Source organism: Haliotis cracherodii, unplaced genomic scaffold (assembly GCF_022045235.1).
Source record: "Haliotis cracherodii isolate W230 unplaced genomic scaffold, xgHalCrac1.p SCAF_7, whole genome shotgun sequence".
In the NCBI taxonomy this organism is placed as follows: Eukaryota; Metazoa; Mollusca; class Gastropoda; order Lepetellida; family Haliotidae; genus Haliotis; species Haliotis cracherodii.
The window spans coordinates 13,756,735-13,772,421 of NW_027266330.1; the positions used below are offsets into that span (position 1 = coordinate 13,756,735).

At 37.7% G+C, this 15,687-nt stretch overlaps 1 protein-coding gene and 1 long non-coding RNA gene across 2 annotated transcripts in view; both read left to right on the forward strand.

Moving 5' to 3' along the window:
- LOC139448672 (uncharacterized) overlaps positions 1-14,230 on the forward strand; it is a 36,406-nt gene extending 22,176 nt beyond the window's left edge. Inside the window, exons 3-10 of the mRNA XM_071230226.1 lie at positions 2,864-2,929; positions 5,832-6,224; positions 6,529-6,588; positions 8,646-8,717; positions 8,860-9,207; positions 12,894-12,943; positions 13,228-13,270; positions 14,187-14,230. Of these exons, the coding sequence (XP_071086327.1) occupies positions 2,864-2,929; positions 5,832-6,224; positions 6,529-6,588; positions 8,646-8,717; positions 8,860-9,207; positions 12,894-12,943; positions 13,228-13,270; positions 14,187-14,230 (1,076 nt within the window). The remainder of the gene's footprint in view (positions 1-2,863; positions 2,930-5,831; positions 6,225-6,528; positions 6,589-8,645; positions 8,718-8,859; positions 9,208-12,893; positions 12,944-13,227; positions 13,271-14,186) is intronic.
- Positions 14,231-15,100: 870 nt separating this feature from the next.
- Positions 15,101-15,642, forward strand: LOC139447412 (uncharacterized). Its single transcript, XR_011652023.1, has 3 exons — positions 15,101-15,159; positions 15,341-15,444; positions 15,594-15,642. It is a non-coding gene; the product is annotated as an uncharacterized lncRNA (long non-coding RNA).
- Positions 15,643-15,687: the final 45 nt, after the last annotated feature.

A 15,687-nucleotide genomic window follows, 5' to 3' on the forward strand; every position in this document is an offset into this window, starting at 1 on the left:
TGATCGATCACCAACATTTAACATATCTACATACTGTAAAAAATCAGCAGATGCAATAAAATAATCAACAACACTAGAACCAGTGTCTCCTACAAAAGTAAACTCGCCTGCACTATCACCATAAACTCTCCCATTTAGTATAAACATACGAAGTACAAAGCATAGATTCAATAAAATGCGTCCGAATCTATTGATAGTACCATCGTGCGATACACGTTGTTCAACAGGGGCATTGTCGACATCAATGTATACATCATCATGTCCAAAGTCATCACTTTCCTCAGAAATGGGATTATTTTCGTTGCCTGTGCGGGCATTAAAATCACCACAGAGTAGCACATGTGAAGAAGTGAAATCAGACCAATGCTCCAATATAAAAGCTTCCACTTTATCAATAAGGCAACCTGAATCAGTTCTCCCTTTGTAAAATGTTGAACCTGCCGGAGGGACATATGTACACATACTACACAACAACATTAAATCACATTTCAAATTAAACACAGATTTTGGAAATTTTAAACATATGAAATTTTCTTTGTCTGTGCTAAGGTGAATGCACATGTTCACAACATCTTGCCTAACGCAGAGACACACACCACCAGAACATCTACCTGACAATGATGTTTTAACTGCTGGGGCAAAGTACATTTGGTAACCAGGTAACCAGTTTAAGTCTGGGAAATCTGATATAAATGTCTCCAAGAGACACACAATATCAAATGATTGGAGGTAGGCAATAAAGTCACAATCATCAAACATTTTACGAAGGCCACAAATGTTCCAGGACAACAATGACAAATGTTTATCGTTACCGGTGTTATTTCCATTCTGTGTCGAATACTGGCCCTGGCCGGATTGTTATCTCTTATGGTAGCCACCATGCTTTGAGGTACTCCTCAATTGTCGTTTGGAGCTCTCAGATTTCTGTGTGTCATGGTTATGTTCATCATTTCGTGGTTTAGTTAACAGCTTACCATTTTTAAAATAGCCAATCAGTCCTCTATCTTTCACGGCTTTAAGTTGTTCGCGTTGGCGGATAGTTAAGTCACTTGAGACTCCATAACCGATATTCTTGAGTGTTGGTCGAGCTTTCAATACTTCAATCTTGTCATCAGGCAGCCGTAATTTAGCAATTAGCGGTCTTGGTTTAGAGGTATCCTCACGTTGGGCGCCGAGTCGATGTGCACGGATGACGTCATCACTAACCCATGTCTTGGTCTGAACATTGCTGTTCAAGATGTCTAGTACCTTGACCTTGCAATCAGTGTGCGTCTCCCCTGTTTCGTCTGTCAGCGCCCCAATCAGAGCCGCCGATGGCTCTCATAAGGATAGTATCTTTTTGACATGAGTTGACCAAGTTATCAATATGGGGTGACCATGTGAGTTGTTGGTCAAAGGTGATTCCTAGGAATTTTGCTTCTTTTTGGAAAGAAATAATTTCATTATTAAGTGTAAGTCTGGTCGTTAAATTTGGCATCTGTTGTTTTTTTAGAAGTAAGCCAATTGTTTTTTTAGTGTTAATTTAGAATCCCCGCTGGGAAACACAGAATTCAAAATCGCTTTATATAGGCTGGATTATTTTTTCATTTTCTCTTAATGATGTTGAAAAAGTCCAAAATGAAATATCATCAGCAAATGTGGCTGTAGTTATATTAATAGGTAGTTTGGGGAAAATGTCGTCAATCATGAAAATAAATAGGGTTGGGGTTCAGACGCTTCCCTGTGGGGCGCCGTTTTCTAATGAGTAAGGGTCTGGGAGTGTGTGGTTTGATTTTACTGTAATATTTCACTCTGTTAAGAAAGAGTGAATGAAATTTAGGATTCTTCCATCAATGGCTTTGTCTTGGAGGTTTTGAATTAGGCCGTTATATTAGGTGGAGGATGAACAGTAACAACAATTGCATTCATGAGTAAGTTAAGTAATGACGACAAAAGGATAATACTGTAACAACATGATGGACAGAGAACACACAAAAAGACAGGAAGCCAATACAACAGTATTAAGTAGATGCATCACTTTTCATGGATTATTTTAATATTTCTTGTCTTGGTAAAAATATGGAAACAATAGAGAAGCAGTGACAAAACTATCTTAACAAAATTCACAAGTGGTCAAACGGGTTTACATTTTCTAAATGAAAAACTAACTGTATACATTTTGGCAGAAAATATAAGCCACAAAAAGACCCTGATTTTTTTAGTGTTTTGACCGTATTTAGGATTATCTTTCTCTTTGTACGGATTTTTATGGGGTTGGAATCAAGTACGAAAGAGGCATAGGCATGCAGTACACTCATGAATGTCACTGTTGAATGCCTTGAAATAGTATTGGGGGCTGACGTTAAGTCGCGCTCATGTATAGGTACAGACATGTTTCTACAAACTGTCACATCATAAAACCTAATCAAACAATGTAGTTTGTCCTGTGTGTTTACAACCAAGGGCAGATAACTCTAACCCACACTTCCAGTACCTACACAACACTCGATATTTCAGGGGCAATTCAAGCATTTGCTGCCAGCGAGAGTAACAATAATGGGGCACGGGTGGCCCAGTTGTCTAAGGCGCCTCAATTCGCTTTACAGAGTTGCGTCCCTTGGGCACGCCAGAAACCTATGATTGTGGGTTCGAAACCCGTTTCGCCCCGATTATATTTCTAGGTTTGTCAGCACCATACCCGTGCTCGTATGTTTCAACGAAGTTGTAAATGTCTGAGACCTGCGTCACATTAAACTGACACGCCGCGATTTATAACTGAAATACTGTTAAAAGCGGCGTTAAACCCAACACACTCACACAGTTACAACAAATAAACTTGAACTATACTGACACTTAACTATATGTCTTGTTTTTTTATTATTAGACATTCTCCCAGTAACAATTGATATACCAACAGCTGTGGTCCATGAGTGTGATGAACCTAGAACAGGTATGTGTAAAATTATGCATGAGAATGATGTCAATCATAATACCGCTATTCTGTCTTTTATGCCCAGTACAATTTTTCTGTTATTCTCTGGGTTCGACGTTTTATATTTAGTAATCGAACATTTATGTCTTATCAAATTGATTTACACTGAATATCAATTTATTTTAGGCACGATACCTGGAACAAAAGGGAAAATACTATTTTACGCCATTTTCATGAATGAATGTAACAAACAAACAAAACATGTATAATGGTAAAACAATCCCCCTTGTTTTCTGAACGTAGCTTCTTCCTGGGTTAAGTCACTTACATGTAAGTGCAATTCCCACATCTGTAGATTACAATTCGCTTTGGAGTTTTAAGCACCTCATCTGTGTTGTAGAACTTGATGATTATTGGTCTTGGACGTTTCGTATGAAGCCTTATTTTTCCAGCAATGTCAGAATGACAGAGTGGGCTGCATCCCTCTTGCTTATCCAAAGAGTTAAAAAAATCGCATACCATATCTTTACACCTTTCTCTTGTTTCATCAACTTTTTCTGAAACATCATACAATAAGACATTATTGTTTCTACAGTACTGTTCTAGTCTTTCTAATTCATTCTGTATCTCTGTCAGTTGTTCAGTAGCTGCATAGATAGTGGGGGTAAAATGTGCTTGTTCAATCTTGTCCATGCGTTCATTGATTCTGTTCTCCCTTTAGTTTCTCAATGCTATGTTTGATATCTTCAACATTGTCTCCAAATGTGCGTGTTTTTATGTCTCTGATGTCTTGCTAGTTAATTTTTCATTGATCAAAACTCCTGTAAAATATCACTTTTCAAAACATTCAATTCAGCACTGTCTATAATCTTACTGGTTGCTCCCGGATTCATTTCCACGTCGCTAGAGAGCAGAATATTGTCCCACGAAGAAGGATGATCATACTCGTGTTATATATTGACGTCAGTAACACAAAGGTACCCAAAAGACGATAGTCCACATCTTCACCCGGTGTCCACCTCGAGTATGGGGTGTATGCAGCAACATGGCCGACTTGTCGAGTCCCTCGTGGGTGACAAAAGCACCAATTCTTGCCCTCCACACATCTATAGTGACGCCCATTCTGAGCAGAATAGCTCCTTCAGCCTTTCGGAAACCTATATATACTTCTACTTGTTGAAGCTATTGGCTTCACTATCCCATGAACACTTGCTCCGTGCTCCCACACACGTCATGCCAGTAAGGCAGATAACTCCTCCCCTTTCGACATGGATATTCGACGGTTGACAATATTTTTATATTACAGTCTATTATTGGTATATACTTATGTAAACAAAAGGGTAAACCTTTTGCACTGTTTTGTGGATTTTTCTAAAGCATTCGACAGTGTTAATCGTACTAAATTGTGGCTAGTCTTAACAGAAAGAGGTGTATCAATCAGTCGATAAATCAGTAAAATCTTGTGTAAGATTTGATCACTCATTTTCTGAAATGTTTCAATGTCCACGCGGAGTTCGTCAGGGTTGCGTATTAAGTCCGTTTTTATTTTTTATTTTTATTTATGAGTTAGCAATCCAAAATGAGGAAAGCTGCCAACCAGGAATCCAGCTGCACCCCGATCTGATGCAATTGTTTCTTTTGCTTTTCGCAGATGATATTATTCAAATTTCTATTGGGGTTTGCAAAAACGAAATGATGTTTTTTGGAAAATATTGCATTGATTATCAATTAGATGTTGATTTGGATGAAACTGAAGTGATGGTTTTCAAGAAGGGAGGACATCTATCGAGAATTGAGATATGGTTTTACAAATTGACGAAACATGAGTGAAGGTTACAAATACTTAGGCGTTATGTTTTCTAGAAATCTCTCATCGTTCAGACATTTCGAAAATGCAGCTTTGCAAGGGATAAAAGCTGTAATTGCATTTTGAAGTCTTTATGTAAAGTAGATAATTCTTGGACATGAACTATGTTTTAGAATATTTGACATGAAAATAACCCCAATATTGCTTTATGGATCATAGGTATGGGGGTTGTATCAAAATGATGAAATGGAAATTGTACATACATGTATGTTGGCGTGTAAGCACTTTCTTGGTGTTAAGGTGTCTTCCCCTAACCACATCGTGCTCGAAGAGTGAGGCCGATATCCATCATATTTTGATGCTTTCTAAAGATGTATCAGATACTGGATAAAGCTTATCTCTATGTCTGACTCCCGTTGTCCAAAAAGGTGTTACAACATGATGTACTAGGCATCTAATAAAGGCAAACACAACTGGGTTTAGAAATGTAAATATATCACCTTTAGTTTTTGCTTCGGATATACATGTATATGGGAACAGCAGGATATTCACTATTCAAAATCTTTCTTATATGAATTCATGTCACGCCTAAAATATACCCATCAACAGGATTGGGATAGCATGTTCTAAAACGGTACTTGAACATCATCATATTTATTGTTTTGGTACAGAGGTGTACCTCAATTTTATATCTATCAAAAAATTCAAAGTGGCCCTTACACTATTTCGATGTTTTCTGCATATTGAAACCGGTAGATATGTAAAGATACCGCAAAGTGGTCGATTATGAAAATGTTGTAACTATGGATAAATTGAAGATGAATATCACTTCATATTAGTTTGCAAGAAACTTATAGCCTTCGTCCTGATAAGAATAATTTTATATACCTTCTAATGGCCACAAAAAGCTGTACGTTAGCTACATATTTTTAGCATGTGATGTAATTCTGAGGATATAATGTCATAAATCTTCTAACTTGTCAACTATTTTATATAAATATGTTGAATGTATACTACACGTCATGTAATATAATGTTGCCCTACATTTACAGAAATAAAAAGTATAAGTATGGCAATGCACAAGACCGTCAGTCCAATCCATCTATTTCTCAGTTACAGTTGTATTCAACATAATTGGAGACAATGGACGAATCCTGAGTTTACACTTCGATGACAATCCCTCATGGCAGCATGAGACACGGTGGAACTGCGACACGGAACCAGTGACATACTACCTTCAGCTGAGTGAAGACCTCTGTGACCATGTGTGCCTGTTGAAATGTACTAATAACGACTTGATGACTTTACAAAGCTCAAATTTGATGTTTATCTTTGGACATGAAACACGTGTACACGCAATAGAGAAGGCTAAGAGATTTAGAGTGGTAAAGCACACCATTAAAAAGTTTCTGAAGAAGGTTGATTCAAATGTGAAATTTATAAAAATGACTGCTGAAGTGAAGTCACGAACACCGACACAAGGAGCAGCAACTGAACATAAAAAGAGTACGGGTATTCAATTTCTCCTTACATGTTTATGCAAAGCATGAATTTAGATACTCAAGCGTATTTAATTATTTTACAGTGGCATCAATTTGTTATATCGAAGATAACACTCCTTCAAAAATATTTTATGTGTACATGCTATCATAATGTGTTATCCAATTTATGATGTGTTATTTGAGAAATAAACGACGAGTTGGAGTTGTTTATTGCACAATAAAACACTACTACTAAATTATGAACAGCCTCATTAAGGATGATGATGAAATGTACAAGCTTTAAAAATATTTACCCGTTATTTTAATAGCGATGACTCCTTCAATAGAATCCGACCTTGGCAATGTTGGACAGGTTCCTTTATGTACAGGTAGGTATTTCTCGCATATTCTCACAATCCCTCCAGTCTCGTGAAGATTCCGGGTTAGAACCCATGCTTGTCGTTAGAAGCGACTAACGGGATCGGGTGGTCAAGCTCGCTGAATTGGTTGATGCATGTCATCGTATCCCAGTTGCGTGAATCGATGCTCATGATGTCTGGATTGTCTGGTCTAGATTCGACTATTTACATACCACCGTCATAAAGCTGGAATATAGCCCAGCGCAGCGTTAAACAATACACAAACAAACAAACAAAACAATGGTCTTAAACCCCTCTGTAGTATTTTATACACAATTTAAGTCAGGTTTTCGATGTGAGAACGATGTTGTTAATATGAATACTTCTAAGTATAGAACTGCATTGCTGAAACTTAGAACTGGTTATAATATACTTTGTGTCCAGGAATACATAAGAAACAATTCTTTGGAGAATGAAGATGCTTTTCTAGGTCCTTTGTGTATATAAGTGTTCAGTTCTCCTCTCTAGTCTCAAATAAATAGTAAATATTTGTCCAAGTATGAACATTCTGACATGTTTTTCAACCGTGACATTGTAAGAATTTATAGTATGCTTAATGATTTCGTATAGGAAATGAACTGTGAGGTTATACTCAATCCTACCATGTATGCTACTAATTGTTCCATATTGTTCACACACCACACTGTGAGTTACATGACCTTCACCATGTATGTCTTTTGGGTATTATGGCCTTATGACAATAAATCCTTGAATCAGGTTCTTTTCATGTTAACCATATTAACTATACATATACAAGTTAGTATTAGAAAGTCCACAGGAGGAAAAGAACCAAGATGTATCTTATGGTTTTGAGAGAGATCATCCGAGTGATGTTTCTAAATCTGCAAATATTTTTATGGAAGGTAATTGTTTATCAAAATACCTTGTAATACCCTCTGCTGTTGTATGTGTGATTGGTAAAATCGCCTGGATGCCACTAACAGTAAAAATAACGAAGTAAGGTCAGGTAATATAACTTCCTTGTTATTTTGAGGCAACACGATGTCACAATGAATAATGACACACTTCAGAGTTATGTCCCTTTATCTAATGTTTTTTTAGAGGGTATTCTTTTTCTAAACATGGGATCATTTATGTCCTAAACAAATCTGTACACATAGACCAAATGTATATTTTCTTAGTTTTTTTTCAGATAAATTCTTGCATAGCCTATTTCACAATCACATGGTTAATATCATGGTTCCGATTCCATATAGTTACATCTCTATCTCCCCCGTGAAGATCTGGGTCAGAATTGGGAATCAGCAATTGCTTGTCGTAGGAGGCGACTAACTAAATCTGGTGTGGTCAAGCTCGCTGACTTGATGCTCATGATGTCAATCACTGGATTTCCAGCGCGCCGTCATATAGCTGGAATATTGCTGAGTGAATCTTGAATGTGGCGTTAAACAACAAACAAAACACCAAAAGGTGAAGCAAATGTCAACTGTGCTCCCCTTTTTCTTTATCCAAATTGGCAAAATACCCCCCCCCCCCCCCCCCCCCCCAAGAATTTGGCCAAAAACTTAAACGTGAGATATAACAATTATCTGATATTTTAATAAAGGTCAAATACCCAATTCCCAATTTGATGGTGATTCATAAACACATGCTTATTAGTCGGGATCGTGCAATGAACTGACTTATGAAAGGATTTTGTCGCTTGTTAACATTATATCTCTCATCCCATCGAGTTCTTTGGTGTTTTGTATGTTCTTCTGTGTCTCTATTGTTAAGGGGATAAAGAAACCCTTATCTCCCTTAAAAGTAAAAAACAGATCATCGATTTCAATTAGGTGACAACTATCACCACAGAAATTTCTAATATGATTATGATATTGAAGTGAATGGCATCAATTAGTGGCAGTTTGATAAAAAGAATTATAGCTTCGTAGATGAGCGTCTGCAATGACAATAGCTGAACCATTTGACATTTTTTGTCTGACTGTATATTTTCTTTTTCTCCACCCTAGGATACTCGTATCTCTCTGATGTCCAGTAATGTTTTTCAGATACATCTATTGTAGGAATGGACGGCAACTCTAAGGCTACAAACTCGAACGTTTTCGGAACACAGAACACGACAACAAGAAATGAAGGTACTCATATATCACGTCTTTAAATATATGTATACAAATTGACTATCTGTTTATTAAATGTTATAAACGCTCTGCTTCCGTTTAATTCAAGACGTTAGTCAGTATTTGTATACATCTTTGAATACAATATTTTCATTTGAAGGAAATACATTCAACATAAGCAATAGTACAGTTAATTTCGGAAGCGAGTGGAACATCAACGATACGAAGAACCGAGCCTTATCTGAACCATCCAGCAGAGACACTGCCGTCTTTAAGGACGAGATGAAAGAAAACTTCGGTGCTGACCTCGAACAAACAAAACGGGGAAGTCTGATATTTCTCTTTAAACACAAATCTAGAGGAGAGGCCTTGAATATGATCATCAAGCACAGACAGGTGAAAGACCGTATTCTACACCTTCTCAGTAAACTGGATGCAGAAGTGACAGACATCAAGATGCAGGTGAAGTTGAGTCAGTCTTCTGGACGTCACTTGAGTCACAATTTCGGTAAGTGTGCTTGTGATGTTAATAATACCGACATAAAATGCCATATTCTGTAAAGAATTCAAATACATTTGACATCACATTTATTTTTAAAAGGTGTTGTCTAACTTCAAAACATTCATGTTTAACCATAACACAAATAGATAAGCAATTGATGAAACAGCAAATATGTCAAACGGAAATACATGAGGCAAGACACAGTGTGAGAAAATGTGTGTTCGAGGTGCTGATATGTATTGAAAATATTAAACTGCTTGCTTTTGTTACTATAAGAACACTTACTATACCATCTTTTTGAAGTTGTGAGTTGCTTGGCAACATTAGTTCTATAGAACCTACCCACAAGGATCGGGTAGCCTGAATACATTAAACTGTACTTCCCACAAGGGTCTTGTAGTCTGAACACATTAAACTGTACTACCCACAAGGGTCTTGTAGTCAGACCACACAAAGCTGTACTACCCACAAGGGTCTTGTGGTCTGAATACATTAAACTGTACTTCCCACAAGGGTCTTGTAGTCTGAACACATTAAACTGTACTTCCCACAAGGGTCTTGTAGTCTGAACACATTAAACTGCACTACCCACAAGGGTCTTGTAGTCAGACCACATTAAGCTGTACTACCCACAAGGGTCTTGTGGTCTGAATACATTAAACTGTGCTAACCACGAGGCTCGTGTAGCCTTAACACATTAAGCTGTACTACCCACAAGGGTCGTGTAGCCTTAAAACATTCAACTGTACTACCCACAAGGGTCTTGAAGTCAGAACTTCAAAACATTCATGTTTAACCATAACACAAATAGATAAGCAATTGATGAAACAGCAAATATGTCAAACGGAAATACATGAGGCAAGACACAGTGTGAGAAAATGTGTGTTCGAGGTGCTGATATGTATTGAAAATATTAAACTGCTTGCTTTTGTTACTATAAGAACACTTACTATACCATCTTTTTGAAGTTGTGAGTTGCTTGGCAACATTAGTTCTATAGAACCTACCCACAAGGATCGGGTAGCCTGAATACATTAAACTGTACTTCCCACAAGGGTCTTGTAGTCTGAACACATTAAACTGTACTACCCACAAGGGTCTTGTAGTCAGACCACACAAAGCTGTACTACCCACAAGGGTCTTGTGGTCTGAATACATTAAACTGTACTTCCCACAAGGGTCTTGTAGTCTGAACACATTAAACTGTACTTCCCACAAGGGTCTTGTAGTCTGAACACATTAAACTGCACTACCCACAAGGGTCTTGTAGTCAGACCACATTAAGCTGTACTACCCACAAGGGTCTTGTGGTCTGAATACATTAAACTGTGCTAACCACGAGGCTCGTGTAGCCTTAACACATTAAGCTGTACTACCCACAAGGGTCGTGTAGCCTTAAAACATTCAACTGTACTACCCACAAGGGTCTTGAAGTCAGAACTTCAAAACATTCATGTTTAACCATAACACAAATAGATAAGCAATTGATGAAACAGCAAATATGTCAAACGGAAATACATGAGTCAAGACACAGTGTGAGAAAATGTGTGTTCGAGGTGCTGATATGTTTTTAAAATATTAAACTGCTGGCTTTTGTTACCATAAGAACACTTAATACACCATCTTTTTGAAGTTGTGAGTTGCTTGGCAACATTAGTTCTATAGAACCTACCCACAAGGATCGGGTAGCCCGAATACATTAAACTGTATAACCCACAAGGGTCATGTCGTGTGAACCCTATCAGCCGTACTGATAGGCTACTGATAGTACTACCCACAAGGGTTTTGTTGCCTGAACACATTAAACTATTATACCCACAAGGGTCGTGTAGTCTGAACACATCAAACTGTACTACCCACAAGGGTCTTGTAGTCTGAATACGTAAAACTGTCCTACCCTACCACGAAGCTCGTGTAGCCTGAACACACTAAACTGTACTACACACAAGGGTCTTGTAGTCAGAACACCTTAAGCTGTACTACCCACAAGGCTCGTGTAACCTGAACACATTAACCTGTACTGCCCACAAAAGTCTTGAAGCATGAACACATTAAGCTGTACTACCCACAAGGCTCGTGTAGCATGAACACATTAAGCTGTACTACACACGAGGCTCGTGTAGCCTGAACACATTAAGCTGTACTGCCCACAAAAGTCTTGTAGCATGAACACATTAAGCTGTACTACCCACAAGGGTCTTGTAGCCTGAACACATTAAGCTGTACTACCCACAAAAGTCTTGTAGCCTGAACACATTAAGCTGTACTACCCACAAAAGTCTTGTAGCATGAACACATTAAGCTGTACTACCCACAAGGCTCGTGTAGCATGAACACATTAAGCTGTACTACCCACGAGGCTCGTGTAGCATGAACACATTAAGCTGTACTACACAAGAGGCTCGTGTAGCATGAACACATTAAGCTGTACTACCCACGAGGCTCGTGTAGCATGAACACATTAAGCTGTAATACCCACAAAGGTCTTCTAGTCAGAACACATTAAGCTGTACTAACCACAAAGGTCTTGTAGTCAGAACGCATTAAGCTGTACTACCCACGAGGCTCGTGTAGCATGAACACATTAAGCTGTAATACCCACAAGGGTCGTGTAGCATTAACACATTAAACTGTAGCACCCACAAGGGTCGTGTAGTCTGAACACATTAAACTGTACTACCCACAAGGGATGTGTAGTCTGAACACATTAAACTGTACTACTCACAAGGGATGTGTAGTCTGAACACATTAAACTTTACAATTACAATATGCAGATTGTAAATATGTTACATGTTTAACATGAATCGGGGGTATATTTACACATGTTCATAAACATACAAGTTTTGTAGCAGGTATCGCCATTTCCTTAAAAAGCGGCTTACATTAATTAGTACTTCCGCCCACACATCTCTTTCTAGTTCAATAATAATTCAATTAAACATTCACCAAGTGAAAACGCAAGAATAACATCATCATCTTTCTCCCAGATCTTAACAAAAACATTTTCATCCAGGATATCACATATGGTGTTAAAAAGTTAATTTCGGTCATTCATGTTGATTGTACAAGACATAAACACGCGCTTTACAATATCATTGGCGACAGTTTTACACCAGCTTTCTCTAGAGACAATTTCAGCTGATCCCAAGAATACAAGTCTTGCAATGTTGGTTAAATGGTCATACTTCTCCACGGCTAGTTTCCAGAGATCGTGTTCTTTACTTGATCTTATACTACATATATTAACAGGCTAAGTCTTGAATTAAGATGGACATAAAATACATCATCTTGATGAGATTTAATAGCATCATTCATTGCCTTGGACCAACAATTGACAAATATTGACATAGTTAACAAGTATATCATATAGGTTATACTTCTGTACAAGTTGTAGCATATTATATCTCGGAGATTTTCTACTCCATACATTGCATGTAAAACTATCTGTACACATACATTGACCCAGGCGAACTAGAAACATGACATTAAAAACCAATTATACTTTGCATAACATACGACGACAGCAATTCTTTTAATTGATTTCGCCATGAAAAAAAACAGTTGAATAAAACAACATTACGATCGCATGTAGAATATACATTTTCACAGTTGCTACTACTTTGCAGAAATACATTGTAAAACAATTCAAAGTATTTGAGTGCTATGACTGTTAATAACAATCTTTGTTGCAGCTCAAATGGAATTGGCAAACCTGAAGAAGCGTTACACAGCCATGAAAAGAGTAAGTATACATAGATGCTTTGAATAAGTACAATATATGACTTGGAGTCTTACATCGATATATATAAGCATATCTTGTAATATGTAACGATTATATACTTAAAGAAATTACCGTGAGGCTTTGCTTTACCACTTGACTGACATGGACCACAGAAAACATCATGACTTCGTTGATGCCTGTCTTACACGTGGTTAGTTATCTGCATCAGCTTGTATGTGTATGTAGTGTATGAGGGTGTATTGATAAAGTCAGTGAGAAGAATAATGGATTAATTTATGTTTCAGGAGGTGGACAGGATGAAAGGACAAATAGATGCATTGAAGGAAGGTGAGTTCATGACACGCAAGAATAATATATATATTCCATGTTTTCATATCGATCAGTTATTAAATTTATTCGGGAATACTAAGCAAATATTCCACATTTTCCTCTAAATAAGGGTATCGATAACGTCCTCAACGGTTCAAGGCTGAGCTGTTTGTAAACGTGTGTATCAGTTCTTGTGTGAACTGTATCACAGTTTGTTCTCAAGATGCTCTAACAGTCTCTCAATTTAAGACCCCTATGAAAGTAATGTTTTTTAGTTGTTGTTATGACCGAGGTAAGGCAGAAATATGACAACCTGCTGCCTGCAGGATATTTAAACATGTTGTTATATGTTTGTAGCATGCTTTTGCTTTCTGGAGTTTACTTTGTGTCTTTACGTTTCATGTCTTTCCAGTTGGCTGGCAAAGACAAATAAACTTCCTTTTTGAAGAAATGGACGTGTTGCGGCTGTTATCTGTAAAATTAAAGCGCCTCATGACTGTGAGTGACACCGAATAGTTATATAATAGTAAAGTAATGTATAACATTTTGAGGGTGAAGACTCAATTCGTCATCAACCTCGACATTTAATAATGGTATAGCCATTCAAAACATACCCCAGCTAACATTGCGTACTTAGACCAATAGCAGCCCGATCACAACAGTGAGTCCGCCCCATCCCCTGCTTACTACTGGTTTGCACATTGACTTGGAAGTACATTTTATGTATTGGCTCCATGGTCCAATACTGGTCCTTTTCACGCCTGATATCGTTTAGCTGACACTGCATTACTTGCGTGATTACAACATTCCTGATTACTGTTTTGCATACTGACTTCAGTGGGTGCCAGTACAATACTGGTCCTTTTCAGGCCGATAACATTCAGCCTGTTTTGCCCGTTATTTGCACCGTTATAAATTATCTGTGTTTTTATAGTCAACCGCTACTGGTTTTATAATGGTCTCAAGTACTTTTCTTAAAACTGACAATAACCTCGACCAAACTTTGTCGGAATAAAATATATCATTGTGAGGCAGGTCTTCCTTTTGCTCAAACACCACAGGTGAGATGATGACAGTGACAAAATGTCACACTCTCAGACATAGTCATGTTTGAATATTCGCTGCTCAATCGCTGCTCAAAAAGTAATCCTCAGGAACGTTGCCCTGCTAGATTTAAATATACTTAAACTAACATAATCAAGCATTCGTTTAAATAATTATATTACTTGTGTACAACAGTGTCTCGCTAACAGACAACATCCTCTGAAAAGAATCTCGCAAAATGTATTAAAACACGGTAAAGAAGTATATAATTGGCTTGTAACAACAACCGAAGAATGGCCCTGTTGCAGAGATCTGGCTTTGGGCCATCACCGAATCAATGAATTATCTATAGTGATAGTTATCCCTACCGGTGCTAGTGTCGCTAAACCGACATTATCCCGTTGTTGCTCAGCAAGCATTTGGCATGTAATGGTCAACTAACATGCGGTATTCGGGGCCGGTACAAGTAAATCAGTATCGACACATTGCCATATAAGCTGCATATGTTTCAGAACAGTTATAGATGTCATTATGTCGCCAGTGTTCGCTCGATTATGCCTTGTTGGCTAGTTTGTTGTTTAGAGATAGCTTTGCCCTAAAGCACATTCACTGCGTTCACTGGAATAGTCAATCATTTCATTGACATTGATATAAACATCCATTGATAGTAATAAGTACACTTTGACATTCGATGAGAATTAGTCTATTATACACGTGTGAATTTGGCCATGTGATTCTGAAGTGCAATGGTGAGAAGGCTTTGCGTCACTATCAGTTTTGTTGTTGTATTCATCTATTTTTGTAGGAACTTGATCGAAAGAAAAAGGCACTTCGACACCCTCCAGTTGACGACCTTTCACCAGGTGAGAATGAGGAGGTTAAACGCATTGTGAAGCTACATAAACTTGTGTGTTATAACAAGGTGTAAGAAGTATATGCTGTGGCTGGCTGCGTTGTTCTTTAAGCTTGTTTACCATAAGAAATATCCTTCATTCATCCTTTGGAATACTATTCTCACAATTAAACGGATGTCTTCTGTTACAGTGTGTGACGGTCGGGACCTCCTCGCTATTAGGATGAATCCTCAACTCATGGAGTTTAAACAGAGAATATTGCGACAGGAAGACGTTCTGTGCAGCATAAAAGAGGTGAGAATATGAGATAGACAAACAGGGGCATACACGAAAAATAAACATCTGGTAAGAAACACGATAAACAGAAAAGCAAAACAACATACAACTATGTACATGTATACATGCATGACTGTAAGCAACTAATATTGTTATGGTTTCTCTAGTTTCGAGTTGAAGACAAGATCCTCATTGATTATTTCCAGACTACAATAGGTAAGTACATAGAATGCTCATGGAAGGATCATTATGCTTATAGTC